The following is a 17,746-nucleotide window of genomic DNA, read 5'->3' as shown; positions in this document are numbered from 1 at the left end:
GGCGGAAAGAAACTTCAATATCCTCGTAAAATTGTGTTAATCATCCACCGCGGGCAGGTTTTTGCATACGTTAAGTGAATAGGTTGGACTTGCAGGAGATATACAAAAATAAACTCCGTGTACAGAACAGGAAACACTGATAGCAACACTGAGCGACAGCGAAGCAAAAGCAAGCTTGGCTCAGCTGCTGCTGATTTGCGTCGTACCCGCAGCACCGGAGCGTTGTCGAGGATTTCCGTTTTGTTTTAATTGATGTGGCCCCGCTGAGTGGAAGCAAAAGGAATAGTAGTACAACGCTAGCGACATGTTTTCATCCAAAAAAGATATTGATCGCCACGTGAAAACGTCGCTAAACAAGCTGCCGGAAAATGAGGTAAGAGTCCTTGACGCCGAGAAGCCCTTTTCCTGTGCCTTCTTTTTTCGTCGCGTCACAAACACATTCGAGAAGGTTCAGGATTTTGTGTTGTCGCGAAAGAAACATATGAGCGCTACGTAAAGGAATGTGAGCCGCAAAATCGGTTATCGCATGGTTTTCGGCCAAAGCGTTGTGAGAGTGGTGCTGAAGTCGTCTTCTATTGCTCGTAGCGTCTCGAACCGACATTGAGGTTAGGCTTCGCTGCGTGAGTTGATTTGCCGCGAGAATGCGTCGAGATCTCTGATCTGTCAATTAGTTACCGGACTTTCAACTCATCCTAATGAATTCCCCCCCCTTTTCCACTACCCTTATGGGCAGAAAGTGTTAACTCATTTACAAATATCTTTCCTATTTGTTTGCTCGCCATTCTGCAGCGCTATCTCCGGGGACTGGTAATTGCAAGACAGTACTTTAAGCTGAATGAATATGCGAGCGCCGAGCATTGGCTGTCCTGTTACTTGTCGGTGCAGGAGGACAGTGCCCCGGCACACAAGCTGCTGGGTCAGTGCTACGAGAAACAGCGCAAGTATGACCGGGCCGTCACGTCCTACCAGCGCTCGTTGCAGCTCGACTCCAAGCAAACCGGGCTGATCACCGACGTCTGCAAGCTGCTGCTGGCGGATGACAATCTAAGCAAGAACTTGGCCAAGGCAAAGCATTGGTGCGATCTGGCCGAGTCCGAGCGCATCAACCACGAGGCCGTGTTGAATCTAAAGTTGAAGGTGGCCAACAAAGATACCAACGGCACCGATCAGCCGCTGGTCAAGGACATCATACTGCGGGAAATAATCGCCCGGCCGCTCGAGCCGGCGCTGCGTGTTCGGCTGGTCGACCACTTCCTCGAGGAGCGCAAGCTGGACGAAGCTTTCAAGTACTGTTTCGATTTGGAGATGAAATTTTCCGAAACCTTTCTCCAGTCGACAGAGTGGACCAATGGCGTCGCCAAGATGCTGTCCAAGTACACGGAATCAGGAATGGCCGGTGGTGGTGTGGCGCCCAAAAATTGGCACTACTATCTGTTACAGGCGATCGTGCTCGATCGGCAAATCTATCTCAGCCTACTGGCCGACTCGACCATGGAATCGATCAAGCGAAGCAACCTGAAGGAAATCGCGCACAGGCTGTACGACCTCGATCAGACGCTGCGCCAAGTGGCGGACAAGGGACGGAACGCTGCGCCCCAGGCGCAGTTGGCCGATGAGTACCTGCGCCACTATCGCGGCCAGCTGCTGCTCTATTCGGCTTCACTGTTGTTCAAGGGTGCGCAGGATGCGGCCACCGGTTCCGGTTCGGTGCGTGCCCGAGATACGACGCGAAAGTGTCTCGCGTTGCTACTGCTGGCCTATCAGTGCAGCGTACCGAACCCGGACGAGGTGTGGCTGAAGCAGAGCAACGAGGTAGCGCGCCAGGTGATGGCTTTCTGGAACAAACAGGCCGCCTTTCGGTGTTGCCAAGCCGGTGCTACGGTGCTGTCGTGCGTCGACGAAAGTATGGACGCATCGGTGCTGGCCCAAATACAGAGCGTCACCGAGTCGAAAGTCTGGACGACGGTCGATGATCTCATGAATCAGGTGAGTTTGGACGGAAGGGTCGTGTGCTGCCGACAGCTACGAAACTAAACGATCTCCTTCGTTCCAGATCCGACAACTGTGTTCCGATTCGGGCTGGAGAAAAACCGTATTTCGTTCGCTGCATCCATCGGGCGATTCCGGTTCGAAGGCATCGGCCGCTTCCTACTTTGTGCAGAACGGAACCGCGTTTGGTGAACCGCAGTACGTGCTGCCGAAACGGGAGGAACTCGACCTGTACCTCGAGCTCGCCCAGTCCCTGTTTCCCTCGTCGTTGCCGTACCTCGTGTATCTGGGGCTTGCGATGGGTACGGAAAACTTGGCCGATCTGCGCTGCCGAGCGTTTCCGAGGCTGAACTTTTCCACCAACAACCTGGACAACTGCAACCTGGAAACACTGAACCAGCTCGATATGGATTCGTTCCTGTACTGCTCCATTTTGGTGGCGCGCAGCAACCTGGACAGCGAGCGTCACCATCAGCAGCAGCACCGCTTGGGCAGTGGGACCGAGCGGCCCGCTTTCCTGCCGGCGGCCAATCTCATACCGTTGCTGTGCGAAGAAAACAAAATCGACTGGTGGAGCACGGCGTACCATCTGATCCGCAGCAGCACGGCGAAGGATGCGGCCCTGAGCGTGGCCGAGCAGAAGCAGCTGCTGCAGCACGGTCTGCAGGCGGTTCGCGGAACCGGCGCGCCACTCAGCGATGCGATTGTGTTGCTTCAGTTAGGGCAAATTCTTGCCAAACGCGCGACCGCTGGCGGATCGTTACTCGCGCCCGAGGAACGGCGCCACGTTGAGGGTCGGGCCGAGGCCTGCTACCGTGCCGGGGTGCTCCTGTGGAAGATCCGGACGGAATCGAGTGCTCCTCCGGCGTCGACCATGTTCTTCCGCTATGGGTTCGAGTCGTACGAGTGCCAACAGGAGACGGTAAAGCTGGCCGAAACCGCGGTCACCTTTCTGGCCGGCAGCTACTTCAAGCACGGCCGGCACCTAGAGTTTACGCAAGATTTTGCCGGTATTGCGCTCCCGTTTGCGGCCTACTTCCGGGCGGAAGCGTTCAAGAAGCTGGACGAATCGAACCATACGCCGCTGAAAGTGAAGAAAATGTACGCCGAGCGGGCCCGGGAGTGCATCCGGCAGACCCAGCAGTACCTTGGGCTGCCGTACGTTGACCGCAACCATCCGCTTAACCACGTGGTGGCGAGCGAAATGAAGCGTTTGTGCTTCGCCAACGATTCGTTGGATGGCACACTCAACACATCGGCCAACGGTGCCGGGGGAGCTGGAGACGAAAGTGACCACTTCCAGTCGTTCACCTCCGCGATGACGGTCGGTGGCAACGGTAGCAGTGTGATCCGTTCCGAGCGGGAAACGGTGACGGCGGTGGCGACGGCCGCCGCAACCGCGTGTCTCTCGAAGACCAGTGAACTGGAGTCACTCATCCGGCAGATGATGGAGACGCTTACGTTCGTGAAGGAGGACGTGCTAAGCATTCGCAACGACATGGGCGACATGCAGGATCGGTTGGTCAAAATCGAGGAGAACATCTACCGCAAACCGACCGAAGCGGGGACAACCAAAGTGGGCGGCGGTGGGTCTGGCACCGTCACTGGCGGCGATGATCCGGCGACCGTAAGTGCGACGGCAGCAGCGGCCGCCGCAGCACTGCAAGCCATGAACGAAATGTATCTGATGGATGAGCTGCAGAACTCGGCCGCGGCCGCAGCCGTCTACCACCATCAGGTGCAGGCAGCGGCGGCAGGTCGTACACCCGGAATGGGATTATCACCGCAGCCAGCACTACCGTACGCGGCCCTCTATGGAGCAGCGGCCTATCCGGCGTACTTGGCGCAACAGACGCCGCCATCGCATCAGGTTCAGTCGCAACACCAGCAGTCCCCGGCGCAACAGCAGCAAATGCTAACCGCTCGTGGTCCTCTTGGAGTGCCCGTTGGAGCTTCGCCGCTACACGGCTATCAGCAGTCGGAACAGTTGCTGGCAGCGGCCAATTCGCAGGCAGCCGCTGTGGCCTACCATTCGCTTCCACCGAACTATCCGCAACCGCCATTGGTCGTTCCACCGGTGATGGCGCCGGTAGGCGTGGCGCAAACCTCCACACCGATCGCCTCGCTCCAGAAGGGTGCCGGGGGCACTGGCACTGGTTTGTCGATCGAACAGTCTCTGCAAACACCGTCACTGCTAACGAGCTGGAACAGCGCGTACAACGGGGCACCGGCGACCTTTACAAACCCGTCGGTGGCGGGCCCAATCACACCACCGGCCACTGTTTCTTCCCATCATGCCAGCCATCATGCGCCGGCAGAGAAGGGTGGCGCTCCGGTGAATGTGGTCATCACCAGCTCGGACCCATTGCCACCGCGGGGTCCACCGGCACACAGCTCTTCATTCGCAGCCGGCGGCTCAGTCACGCAACCGACGTACAGTGTGACGATTCCGCCACAGCACATCAAACACAGTGCCACGGGTGGAAGCATCGGACAGGGCACGACGGCGGCCTCCACTGCAAAGCTGGAAGCGATCTCACCTCCGATGGCGAAGCCTCTAGCGGCCACCGCCGTTGTCGCTGCCGCCAACAACAACACATCTTCTCCATCGTTCTTTGCACAGGCCGTGAGTTCTTCGCCGACGGTTAAATCCTTGCTGGCCGGAGGTGGCACTGGGAACGCGGGAGCCAACAATAACGACGATGAGGATGATGATGTAAAAAATATTTCCGGCAGTGTCGAGTATGATCCGCGGCCCGATTTCCAGCCCATCATTCCGCTTCCGGATGAGATCGTGGTGCGGACGGGTGAGGAGGACGAGGAACAGATTTTCAGCGGCCGCTCCAAGTTGCTCCGTCTGGTCGACCGGGAGTGGAAAGAGCGGGGCTTGGGAGAGCTTAAGATTCTCCGCTCGAAGGCCGACGCGGCCAAGTACCGGATCGTGATGCGCCGGGAGCAGATTCACAAGATTTGCGCCAACCACTACATCACGCCCGAGCTCATCATCAAGCCGATGGAGAAGCGCAAGGAGTGCTACATCTGGGCGGCGATGGACTTTGCCGACGAGGCGCCCCGGAAGGAATCGTTCTGTGCCCGGTTCGGTACGGCCGAGCTCGCGAAACAGTTTCACGACGCGTTCGTCGCGGCTCGCGATGAGGTTGCCCGTTTGAGGGCGAGTGACCCCGGTACTGCGGCAGCACAACCACCACCGGCGACCGTTCCCACAGGCTTTGCTTTCAGTGCACCCAAGGCGACCGCAGCGACCACGGCCACGACGGTAGTCACGCCAAAGAAGGACCCCGTCGCTCCGTTCGGAGAGTTTACCTTCGCGAAGAACTACACACCGCCAACCGTCGTCACGGGAGCGGGGAAAGGAACTGGAGTGAGCGAACCGGCGGCCACTCAAGGTGCTGCCAGCAGCAAACCGAGCCCGTTTGCATCGTTCACGTTCAAGGCCCAGACGGCGGGCGCTCCGACCGTCGAGGGCATTTCGTTTGGCGCTGTGGGAGCTGCGGCCAGCAAACCGGCCGCCAGTGGGTTCGGCGATGCTTTCAAACCCAAATCGGGTACCTGGGACTGTAGCGGGTGCTACGTAAACAACAAAGCGGACGCCAGCCACTGTCTGGCCTGTAACGGACCAAGGGATCCTTCCAAGCCGGACGAGGGTTCCGCAGGGAAACCGAAGGCTGGAGGCTTGTTTGACAATCTGGCCACGGCGGGAGGAGGCAACAAGTTCACGTTCGGTATGCCACAGTCAGCGCTGGGTACGCCACCGGCACCGATTACCTTCGGTGTCGCTCCCGCGGTCGCCGTCACCAAGAAGCCACCGGTCGAGCCGGATTCGGCAAAGACAACCACCGGATTTGGTGATAAGTTTAAACCGAAACCCGGCGCATGGACCTGCGGCGGTTGCTATCTCTCGAACGGGGCCGACGTACTGTACTGCGCCAGTTGCGAAAGCCCGAAAGACGACACGGTGCCGAAAAAGTCCGCCTCCGGTGGCGGCGATGTTGGCGGTTTACTGAAGGCAGCCGACACGATGCCCAAGTTTAACTTTACCGCTGGCGGTGGCTTTACGTTCGGTGTTCCTACCGCACCCGCCCTAGTCGCCACTGGCACATCGAACGTTCCCTCGAGTACGACCACTTCTTCGGCGCAACCCCCCGCACCGGCCGTCTTCGGGTCTGCGGCCGGTTCCGAAGGGTTCACGTTCGGGGCAAGTCCTCTGAAACCACCGCGTGGCTCGCAACCATCGGCGGAACCGGTCGCGAAACCGGTGTTCAAGTTCGAGCTTCCCACACCGGCCGGTGGACTGTCGTTCGGTTCGAAGCTGACCGCTCCGACCGTCGCCGTCGCGGAAAAGGCATCAACAACGGGGACGGGCGTGGAAACGATGAGCCCGGCGTCGAAGGTGGAACCACCGGAGAAGGCCACCTTTGGGTTTGTGTTTAAACCGAAATCGCCCGGTCGTACACTGAGCACCAGCTCGGGCGGTGCTGCCGATGGTGCCGATGATGATGGCACCGGTGTTGCAGGAGGTGACAGTAGCATTACAGAGGAGGAAAACAACACCTACTTCGCGCCGGTCATTGCGCTGCCGGATAAGGTATGTGTGCATTGCCTCTATGTGCAAATTCAGGTAGTTGTGTTACTCATTCCGATCCCATCGCCTTCACTGTAGGTCGACGTGAAGACGGGCGAAGAGGACGAGGATGTCCTGTACTCGCACCGGGCCAAGTTGTACCGATTCGTCAGCTCGGAGTGGAAAGAGCGCGGTATTGGCGATGTGAAAATATTGAAGCACAAAACGACGGGAAAACTGAGGTACACGTCTGGTGCTATGGTCCTCTGGAGGTTTGGGTTTAACCGTGTCTCCCTGTTGTTTGCTTTCAGGATGATCATGCGGCGTGAGCAGGTGCTAAAGATCTGCCTGAACCACGCGCTGACCGAGGACGTGTGCTACTCGAAGAAGGACGACAAATCGTGGCAGTTTGTGGCGAACGATTTCTCCGAGGGCACGTTCGAGTTGATGAACTTTTGTTTGCGCTTCAAATCCGTAGACATTGCGCAGGAGTTCCGCGATGCGATCACCGATGCGCTGAGCGGAAAGCTCACCCCGAGCGGCGGTGCCGATGGGTCGCCCGGCACGGTGCCGGTACCTGGCGAGCCGCGGGATAGCACAATAAACAGCACCACGTCCCCGTCGGGTGAATTCAATTTCTCCAAACTGAGCGACATATCGTTGAACGAACGCGAAACGCTCGAGAAGCTGAAGCTACCGGCCAACTTTCTGGACGCTCCGACCGTCGCTTGCAGCGGTTGCCGGGGCTGTAATGTAGAGGCGTTCACGTTTCCGGTCGTCGACGGTAACAAGCTGACAGGCGAATCCCCGGATGATAGTCCGCTACCGATCGACATCCGGAACGTGGTGCCGCTTCCGTCGCAACACTCGACACCGAAGAAAACCGTGAGCTTTGGGGCCACTCCCGTCGGCCCCGGTGTCGGTAATCTGTTTGGTAGTTTGACGTTTGGAGTGCCACCGGCAACAACTGGAGGGGTCACCGGAGGATTCCAGCTTCCAGCCAGCACCACCACGATGACGACGACGACGAGCAGCTTCCTAGCGGCAGAGCAGAAAGTATCGGGCACCATGAAACCTGCACTGACACCATTCCTTGCACCGAATACGATCTTTGGTGGTGGACAACCGGCTGCTGCTGGTGCTGCACCGACCACCGGCGAAGCACAAGCCGCAGGAGGTAATAAGCTGATTTTCGGAAGTAAGTGAGAGCGATCGTGAGAAGCGCGCGATGATACTTAACCCGGATGATACTACTTTCAGGTTCCCAAAGTGGCGTTGGCTCTGCCTCGGGTGGTGCTGGTGGTGGTTCCATCTTTTCTGCCTCCCTGAACACCACACCAAAGACATCGTTCGTGCCAGCACCGCCATCGTCTACCGCCGCCGCCGCCACTGTGCCGCCTACCGAAACGAGTTCCACCACGACGGAGGACGATAAGAGCGCTTCCGATGTGGGTGCCACAACGAACACCCCGACACCGTTGATACAGCAGGGCTCCCTAAGCACACCCTCGCCGGCTGAAGCGGGGGGCAAGCTATTCGGCGCCATCAGCTTCGGAGGTGGTGGTACGATGACGACGCCGCCGGCACCGTTCGGATCCGTCGGCAGCACAAAGAGCATCTTCGGGGGTACCACAACCAGTGCTCCGTCTACCGGTACTCCTCCGTCGAACCTTTTCGGCAGTGTGGCCTTCGGTGGCTCTGGTGGCGATTCGACGCCAAAGTCCATTTTCGGTGGCACCGTTGGTACTAACGCGTTCTCGTTCGGCGGTCCTGCCAAGCTGCCCGAGGGAAAGGTAGCGCCTACGTTTATAACCCCCACGGCAAAGGACGCTCCGCCAGTGCTCACGATGGACGGCGGTGTGAGCTTTGCCGATCTGGCCAGCAGTAGCCCTGCGGGTAGCTTTGGTAGTTTCAAAAAGTTCGACGACACCAAACCCGGCACTGGTGGTGCCGGCTTCGTGGGGCTAACGGTGAAGGAAGATTACTTTTCCCGTTCGGCCGCCAGCAAACTCAACAGCAGCGCGGACGGTGCCCGCAATAATGGCAACGCGAACGCGGACGGTACCGGTGCCGGTGGCGGCGTCGGAGAAACGGCAGGGGATGAAAACTACGACCCGTACTACGCACCGGTGATACAGCTGCCGGATGAGATTGAGGTGCGCACGGGCGAAGAGGAAGAGACCAAACTGTTCGGCGACCGTGCCAGGCTGTATCGATACGATTCCGACACGAAGGAATGGAAAGAGCGAGGTAAGTGAAGGGGACCCAGGCGGTGCAGTCTCGTGTCGATTTTCACGCTTCTCTTTCGTCGCAGGTGTTGGCGAGCTCAAAATTCTGCACCACCCGGTGCGCAACACGTACCGGTTGCTGTTGCGTCGCGAGCAAATCTTCAAGCTCGTCCTCAATCACGCCATCAGCGCCGAGCTGGCCGTGACGCCGATGAACAACTCGGGCAAAGCGTTCGTATGGGGCGCACTGAACCATGCCGATGGTGCCGCCCAGCTGGAGAAGCTGGCTGTGCGCTTCAAGAACGAAACGATCGCCGACGAGTTCCGGCGAACGCTGGAGAGCTGCCAGGAGAAGCTGCGTTCCCGGCCCGATCTCGAGCCGGATCAGGACTAATAGTGGGCGCATAATGGACGATGAGAGAGAGCGAGGACCGTTGTTGGGACCCTTATGCTACGCACTCAACCCCCCGGACAGAGGAATCTATCACACCCGTTTAGCGTGCGTTTTATTTATAAGCTTGTTTGGTGGGCCCTATCGCCACGCTCTGTGCGTCGTGCGCTGCACCCGTTATTTTGCTAAGCCGCCGCCGCCGTATCAAGAAGACAACTTAGCGTAGAAGGTGCGATCCAGTTACAATTTCCGGTTGCCGTTCTAGGGTAGCAACGGGGGTCGTGCAGCGCTCGACGGGCGTTTCTTACATTGATCAATAAGACATTATAACGAATAACAGAATAACGTGCTGTGGTGTCATGTTTCTTTATTTGCGTTTATGATCAACGTAGGCTGAGCGTTCATGGCCTACCATGAAATGGTAGCGGATCGGGCTCCAAAGACAGTTTCTAGGCTCATCCTGAAGGAAATCTGTAAACAAAAATGCAAAAATGGTTACACTTGGTGTGGTTGTGTTTGTGTTCCTTCATTTTGCTTCACGCACACACACTCACTCGTGGAGATGTGTTTTGCGTCCAAAAAGGAAAGTCAAAACACAACCACACGCTCGCGTACGCCCTCTCATTCTGCCCGGTACACCGCATAGGCAAAGAAGTGCAGCATCGACTCAGTCGAGCCGTCGTCGTGAACTGTTTTCCGATCCAATGTGTGTTATTTCTCTGTGGCAGACCGTGTAGACGCCAGACCTACTTGATTGCGCTTTGTGCCGACGACGGATCAGAAGCATCCTTTAGCAGCGCACACGACGGAGCGAACTTTCGCGAAGGGTTTCAACAGGCTTTGCATCGTTTCCGGAACGTACGCCACTGTGGCGACTGGCCTAGCGCTCAAATCTGTAATCAGCGACACAAGCACCAAATGTGAGCAAACTGTGTGTAAGCAGCGCTACCACCCAGCGATTTTAGTTGGCAGGTAAGAACCCCGTTCAATTCTACAGCATTTCTCGACCACGGTATACTAGAGAACGGATTGTGGCCGCTTTGCTGCCTCGGGGAGGGGGCTGCGGCTGGGAAAAGCGGTCCTTTTGCCTTCCACCGCTGACATTCCCGTCAGGAACACTGGAGCGGCGGAGAGGTTGAGAGCGCGCAAAAGAGTTGCCCATCAATACGACGGAGGAGAAAGAACAAGCAATCGGAAGCTTCCACCGTAGTAAGCCGGCGTCCGGAAAGCAGGGGACAGCCGAGAAAAAGGGTTACTTGCACGAGAGGAGCTTTCTTTCACCATACGCGCCGCCCGATAACCTGGGTGTCAGGTCGCGTACGCGAGGCCGCAGGTTGCGACGGTGGCCCGCAAAACAGCCCTCCTGTACGCGTCAGGAGAAAGATAGACAGAGAGCGCGCGAGTGAAAGAGCGCAGCTCGCATGCGTATTTGGTAGTGGTGTGTGGTGGTAGCGAAAAATAGATGCTACAAGCCAGTTTCTGCTACACAAAACATCCATCCCCGGTAGCACCCCACAAAACGAGCGCTTCCGCTGGCGCTCCGCCTTGAACCGAGATCGGTTCCTTTCTTTTAATTCCCGTGCAACGGGGGGTTGCGCCATTTCCAGGAGTAGCGCTAAAACGCGTGGTCGAGTTAACCGTGCTTTCCCCCGTAATATCATCGACTGAACCCTGAAACAATGCATTTCTCATTTTAGATCTTAAATTACGACGTCACAAACGCATCACGCAGGCTGTGCCACGGGCCTTGATAAGTGTCACGAGGCGTGCCACTGGAAGCGTGTGTTGAACCTGCTTGTGCCACCTGGTGATTGGCCAAAAGAAACGCATCGAGCAAATTAAACTGCGTGCGATTCGGCTTTTTTTCGCCAGCGGCGGCGAGCTCCTTTTCACGCTCCGTCATAGCACAAACACACGCACACATCGCCATACGTGGCGCGCATACGTGTACTTTACGCATCGAGTTCAGCCTGTGTGGGTAGCTTATTCCGCCGTCCGGGATGCAGGAAAATGTACGGTTTCAGTTCGAGAACAATTTCTTCTCTTTTGCGCGCCAGATTGTGTCTTTTCCTTTCACCACTAAACCCTTCCGCCGTTCTGCCAGTTTGTTTGTACCAACAACTTAGTGGTTCTTTATTGGATTTTCTTTTTTAGTTGAAAGGAGGGACTCCCACATTTGGTGTGCGAGTTTTGCCACACGTCCGGGCATGTCGTCCCGAGACAACCTTGGTAACGCCGAACTAGCTCCAGCTGCTCGTGCTGCGGTTGCTACGACATCGTCAAAGAAATACGACAAACCAATCAGCACATCGTCTGCTGCCAAGCTAAGCAACGACTCCAACAACAATAGCAAGCGTAGCCCGGCTGGCACGATGCGTGTGAAGGTTACGGGAGACGATGGAAGTCGTAATGGACCGCCATCATCCGGAGGACCATCGACGGCAGTAAGATCGGTTGCTGCCGCTGGTAACATCATGAGCACATCGCCGCAGGAGAATGTCATAATACCAGAAAAGCCGTTGGTCAGATCAAAATTTCTCGGAGGAACGCCCGATGGTCGGGTTATAGTGCAACCAATGGACGGGTTGTCCAAAAACGCGAATGGCGGCCCCTTGCCAAAACCAACCGGTGAGCAGCAACGCACCGAGGCTGGTCCGGTGGTCGCCCAGGCTGTTCAATCGGTTGTGTTGTATCGCGGTACAAACGCGAGTAATGGCAGCGGTGCAAATCTGAGCACCACCAAACAACCGTTAACCATAAAAATAGTGGTTTCGAAGGAAAGTGTTATCCCTGATAAGGCGCCCATTTCGGTTGCCACTGTCAGGAAAACGACCGCAGTCAGCGACAGTGTTCTCTCCAACGGAAATGCTCCCGGCGACATTGGTGGCGCGTGTGTGGCTCCGCCTGCTGAGACAGCAAGCACAAAAACGCCAGCAGCGAGCGCACTTCCGAAGCAATCGACGTTGCCTGGAGACGACAGTACAAGCGCAGATGGGGAACAAAGCGGTAGTCCGATTGTTGCTACCGCCGGTGGTGACAGCGCACAAGAGGAACCCTTTCAGCTCGGGTCGGAATTTGTGTCAAAGATGCCACGGGAAATGAAGCAACTGGAGATCGCAACGAAAGCTTCAAAATTTTTCTCCAACGATTCCGCGAACCAGAGTTTGCCTTCGCCACACGCTCTACGCTTGAGAGATCGAAGTCGGACCAAATCGCCTTCCAACCAGCGACTGTCGACGGCGGCTTCCCTAACGCCAGCGCACTCAGATGACGTCTCTGAAGAAGAATCGTCTACAAACAGCACCGATCTATCGTCAATATCAACGACCATGGGGAGCAGCGTATCGAGCTTAATGAAACGTTACAGCATTGGATCATCGGCCAGTGCCACTCAGCTCGTTCTGGGTCCTGAAGCCCCGCCGCCGAAGGTAAGCATTGGCGACATTGCTGTTTAAAACGCCCTGAAATATTTTTAACTGTCTATTATTTTTTGGTAGCCCGGTTCCGATCGATATTGTTGGAAGTGTAAAAAGCCCAATTTCCTTCTAAGTCTAAGTCCAAAAAGTGGAATGGTCTCATGCTCGACTTGTCCGCGTAGTTTCCACGCGGCATGTATCAAAGCATACTACGCAACAGCAGTCTGGCGATGCAACGAATGCTTCAAAGTGGATTCGCTAGGTCCTAGTGCTGCCACCAGTGGCGTTGTTGATCCTATAAAGATGGCGAATTTACAGAAATGTTTGGATTATGCGTTGACACACATTTTGGACACCACAAATGGGGTGAGTAATTTTCTTCAAAATAAAGAAAAAGTCCGATCCATGAAAGACGCAGCAACAGTGTGGTGTGCACATAAAAACACTGCTCTGCACAGTTGTATGTCATCGTAGTTGGCCTTGCTCGTAGCTATTTTTGCGGCAACCACCGTCGGCGGCCATTTTAGTTTTCTCATATGTGCGTCGTTCGCTGCTTCGGCTTTCGGAAACTGTTGCAACGTATATTAGTTCGTTATTAAACGTTAAGGTGGTTTCTCCGCTGTCCATTTTTCCCCATTTCCCATTACAGAAACTTTTGTTCAATCCATTCGACAAATCAGCGTGCAGTGGGTATGACGAAAAGGTTTCGCACCATGTCGATTTATGCGTATTGCGCGAGCGTAACGACAAACAGCAATATGCCTCGACTGAAGCATTTTTGTCGGACCTAAGCTGGATACAGCACAATATGCAAATCGTTGAAGGTAAGTTCCACACTACACTTCATTTTACTGGTTTGGGACTTGGGTTTTGATAATGATTTTTATTTTAGCTGAAGATCCGAACTTGATCCAGTGCGCGAAGCAGATTTACAAGAAGGCGAAAAAACAAATGAGTGAGATTGATCTCTGCTACGAATGTTATATAAACATTCAGTTCAACGAGAAGTGGTTCGAGCTGGCCTGCTCCAAGCCTCATCTACTGGTGTGGGCCAAACTGAAAGGGTATCCCTACTGGCCGGCCAAGGTGTTTGCAAATGCAAGTCTCCTTAACCAGGTGCTGGTACTGTTCTTCGGAGCACACGATCGGGCCACGATAGCACCCAAGGATTGCTTCCTGTTTTCGGAACAAGACCCGAACAACAAACCCGCGAAACGGCCTACATGGGACACCAGCATGAACGAGGCACGTGCACATATTTCACGCTTAATCGAACGTTTTGGTACGTTCCGATACGCCCAGAACCACACGCAGCTGGATGTGCGCCGAGTCGACGAGTACACGAAAAATATGATTCCCGGCGCGTTCGCTTCCCTTCATTCGACCGTGGAAAGGATTGGAGCGATTGATGCGCCAATCGCACGGCCACCAGCGGGCAGCGGCGATGGAAGTGAGCCGCATTCCGGTACCGACTGCGCGGCCAAGACTAAATTAACGATGAAAATTTTGAAAAATTCCGGCAAAGTAGTAGCCATTTCTTCGCTAACAACACCGGAAGCAAGTGGCCCGGCCACGAATATTGAGTTCCCAACTGGGGGAGGAACATCGACGACCGGTGAGAAACTTTCCGACGATACGGCTGGTGGTGGTGCCAGCGGATCTCTCCACTCTCAGCCCGCACCACCCGAAGTACCTTCGATCAAACGAATAACGCGACGAATGTCACGGAAGAGTGTGTCTGCCAAGGAATACGACAGTGCAGTGGAAGACCAATCGGTCCGAGGTACCGGAAGCTTCGCTGAATTGAGAAAGAAAAGGAAGAGCGTTGGCATGATGGACACGGAGAAGCGTTTGGAGCAGCAGCAGCATCAACAGCAGCAGTCGCAGCCCCGCGAAAGTGACAAAGTAGAATCGCTGTTGATACGACGAAATTCCGCCACCTGGGAAACGGAACCGATTTCAAAGCGCCGTAAATCGACGGCCAAAAATCGCGGTCGGCCGAAGACACCTTCTGCCTCCGGTGCTAATCATGCAGAAGGTGGCAGGGAAACATCTGAGCACGAGGCGGCGTCGCAGGAGACGCGTTTGATGACAACCGGGAAAGAGCCAGAATGTGTCTCCATTCCAATTAGAAAACTCTTATTGCGTCGTAAATCGGTAGCTCACTGTCTGCGTCCTTCGCCTGACACAGAATCTCTTCCGGTTGAAGCTGCACCGAGCCTTCCCGTGGACAACGGGTCGACGATGCCAAGCGCAGTAGATGAGCCACCACTCCAAGGCCCGAGCACCGTTACACCACCACAACCTGGCACCAGCGATTTGGCTTCTTTGTTAACAGTTGAAACTGATGAGTCACTAAATGTGACCGCTGAAACAGCACTACTAGACCCGAATATGATCATTCCGGCCGAAATCAAACAGGAGCCCGTTTCAGAATCCGAGGATAATTTATCGACGACTGAAGAACTGTCGTCTGTGCAGCTGGCAGCAACTGTGGCGGAACCAAGGAACACACGTCAGAGCATTTCGACAGACACCTCCAACGGTGCCCAACAGTGCGCTGTCGATCAGGGCCTGGCGAGCGGCAAAGACGACACGCCGGTGCCGCAGTCCCGAAACAAGTCCAAGGAGACGGACGCCGAATCGTCGTTCCAACAGAGTGTGGTTGGCCAGCGGGCACGCAAAACGTTTCCTGCTGGTAACAAAAACGCACCGAAGCACGTTGGCAGCAGCGCCACTTCCACCGGAGGTTCCACTGACCCTAAACAGACTCCAGTTCCCCATATGGTGAACATTCCCAACCCGTTGCCTACTTCTCTTGGCAATGGATTTAAACCGGAGTTCACGATCACCGGTTCAAGGGCCGCTATGGCGGAATCCGGTATCGTTGGTCCTGCGGTTTCCATTTTGATGGTATCCAACACCGGCGGCAACAGCAGCAACGGGTGCGCAGTAACACCCGTACCAACGCCAACGACGTCCGCAGTTCCGACATCAACACCGGTGCCGCCAGCTACTGGTGCCCTTAGTTCGCCGATCGCCACCACCAAGATTGAGAAACAGTACGGTGCCTCATCGGAGTGTTTACCAAGTAGTGCTACGGATGTCCACGGAGAAGCGGATGTCGAATCATTGGCCACTTTGCGGCCTCCTCCACTGCAGGCCAAACCCACGGGGGCTCCGATCCCCGGTAACACGGGCGAGGCCGTTTCGCAATCTCGATCGCCACCGATGGTTTCGGATTTGGTGGTCCAGGCCTCTGGTCGGGTGAGTAGAGCGCTTTGTGAAGCGCGAAAATTCACTACAGTCGGCCAACATTTCGAAATGTAGTTTTGTCTTCGACAGTTCGGATTGTTTTCGTAGACGTTGTCTCAAAAGAGCTACCATAATTGACCGTTTTTATCCCCCTCCGTAGATGGCCGATTACTGTCAGCGGTTGTTGGAAGAAATGCTGACCAAGTTCACGTCGCAGGGTTCACTGGAGGCAAAGTTGGCACAGCTTCATTTGGAGCTGGAAAACGCCGAAAAACGGCACCAACTGGAGCGGGCAAGGTTAACCCAGGAGCACGCCAAGAAGCTGGCAGACGAGCGGCTGAAACTGGAGCAAGAAAAGGACGCTGCTATTCGCGAGGTGCGCCAGATCGCTGCCACGGAGAAGGATCGGGCCGTGGCGCTGGCAAAGAAAACACAATGGTGCAAGCGGTGCCCGAAGGAGGCGATGTACTACTGCTGCTGGAACACGTCCTACTGTGACCCCAACTGCCAGCAGAGCGATTGGTCTTCGCACCAGAAAGTGTGTACCCAGGTACAGAACCGTGCCGAGAGACCGTTGGTGGCTGGCGGTGGCAGTACGGTGGGCTCTGGTTCGCCCGACAACTTGGGCGCTGCGTCGGCCGATGTGATCGTGTTGGACGATTCACCCGTGCGCGCTGGAAGCGCCGGTCGAAAGCGACCTTCAGCGCGAATTTCGCCGTCGTCGGGAGCCAAAGCACGCCTCATACCACGATGCTCGTTGAATGGCACCATCACATTCACGAAAGCGATGCAGATTTCCGATGTGGTCGGCAACGCGACCGAAATGCATGGCGAACGCAGGCATGTGTCTTCCGGCGTTGTGTTGCCGAGCAGCTCCGCAGGGCCAGTAAATGCGACGGCAGTACGCATCACAATGCCAGCGAATCGACCAACACCGCCAGTGATTGCGCCGAGACGGTCGACCAGTCAACAAACGGCCGAACGGCCCAAGTCGAACAGCAGCACCACACAGAATAACCCCTATATGGTAAGTTGGTCACCCGGTTCAGTTTGTTTTATTTTATTGATGTATTTTTTTCTGTTTTGTTTCTTTTTCTACATTTTCTTTTGCTTTTTATGTACCACCCCGTCATGTTGTGTGCATTCCTCACCATAGCCTATTTAAGTTCTTTAATGGCCAGACTCGATGTCGACGTCGAAACTGTATCCATCTAAAGTACCTTTCATCATTCTTTTCCTGCTATCTTACCGTACGCGGTTGGAATTGGCCGCGGTTGGTTTCTCATCAATCTCGACAACCGCCCGGGGTTTTTTTTTCTTTATATTCTTAGAGAGAACGGTTGTTCAACAACAATTCGATCGCATCGCTAGACAGTGGGCCATCGAGACTGACGGCTTACACTGTGCTAAGCGCGAACCATACCGGTGCTACCACCGGTGCAGGACCCAGGGTTTGGAATCAGTTCTACTTGCCCTCGACATCCGACTACACATGAAATGATGCCACCCGGCGGGCTGCCCTTCCCAACGGCACGTGAAGGACGACGTTTCGCACTGATCATCACAATAATTAGAAAACACGAAGTCCAGCGAGCATGAAGTGGTGCAATACAGGGGCCGAAAAGGAAGGAAACTAGTTTTACTATCTTTACTATTAGTTTACTCTCACAAACTGTACACTGTAATTGGTTCGAAATAATTTATAAAAAAATATCTCCAATAAAACCTAGAAGAACAATCTGTGTATTCTCGTTAATGTAGTAACCGAAGCGAGTAAAACGTATCTTTTGATTGCAATGGTTCGAAAACATCTGCTTTATTTGCCTTAATATTTACTATTGCAAAAGTGCCACGAAAAACTGCAAAATCTTACTCTTATTAAACT

General features: G+C 55.1%; 2 protein-coding genes across 2 annotated transcripts; both read left to right on the top strand.

The window, feature by feature from the left end:
- Positions 1-304: 304 nt before the first annotated feature.
- On the top strand, positions 305-9,516 carry LOC128269794 (E3 SUMO-protein ligase RanBP2). The gene is made up of 8 exons (XM_053007197.1): positions 305-373; positions 790-1,986; positions 2,054-4,078; positions 4,124-6,595; positions 6,671-6,813; positions 6,883-7,769; positions 7,832-8,821; positions 8,886-9,516. Exons 1-8 carry the CDS (start codon positions 305-307, stop codon positions 9,191-9,193), a joined length of 8,091 nt encoding a protein of 2,696 aa, XP_052863157.1. The 3' UTR covers positions 9,194-9,516.
- Positions 9,517-12,519: 3,003 nt separating this feature from the next.
- Positions 12,520-17,593, top strand: LOC128269793 (uncharacterized). Its single transcript, XM_053007196.1, has 6 exons — positions 12,520-12,618; positions 12,688-12,798; positions 13,256-13,430; positions 13,499-15,873; positions 16,022-16,888; positions 17,193-17,593. The coding sequence occupies exons 1-6, from the start codon at positions 12,520-12,522 to the stop codon at positions 17,355-17,357; spliced, it is 3,792 nt and encodes a 1,263-aa protein (XP_052863156.1). The 3' UTR covers positions 17,358-17,593.
- The last annotated feature ends 153 nt before the right edge of the window (positions 17,594-17,746 follow it).

This window comes from Anopheles cruzii, chromosome 3 (assembly GCF_943734635.1).
Source record: "Anopheles cruzii chromosome 3, idAnoCruzAS_RS32_06, whole genome shotgun sequence".
In the NCBI taxonomy this organism is placed as follows: Eukaryota; Metazoa; Arthropoda; class Insecta; order Diptera; family Culicidae; genus Anopheles; species Anopheles cruzii.
This window is presented reverse-complemented; position numbering and strand designations above follow the sequence as displayed.

What these genes read in the sequence shown, in the direction of transcription:
- LOC128269794 (XM_053007197.1), top strand. Translation starts at nt 305, where the DNA reads ATGTTTTCATCCAAAAAAGATATTGATCGCCACGTGAAAACGTCGCTA. An exon ending in ACAAGCTGCCGGAAAATGAG is followed by an intron (nt 374 to 789) that starts GTAAGAGTCCTT and finishes GCCATTCTGCAG; the next exon opens with CGCTATCTCCGGGGACTGGT. An exon ending in AAAACGACGGGAAAACTGAG is followed by an intron (nt 6,814 to 6,882) that starts GTACACGTCTGG and finishes GTTTGCTTTCAG; the next exon opens with GATGATCATGCGGCGTGAGC.
- LOC128269793 (XM_053007196.1), top strand. Translation starts at nt 12,520, where the DNA reads ATGGGGAGCAGCGTATCGAGCTTAATGAAACGTTACAGCATTGGATCA. An exon ending in CTGAAGCCCCGCCGCCGAAG is followed by an intron (nt 12,619 to 12,687) that starts GTAAGCATTGGC and finishes ATTTTTTGGTAG; the next exon opens with CCCGGTTCCGATCGATATTG. An exon ending in CAATATGCAAATCGTTGAAG is followed by an intron (nt 13,431 to 13,498) that starts GTAAGTTCCACA and finishes TTTTTATTTTAG; the next exon opens with CTGAAGATCCGAACTTGATC.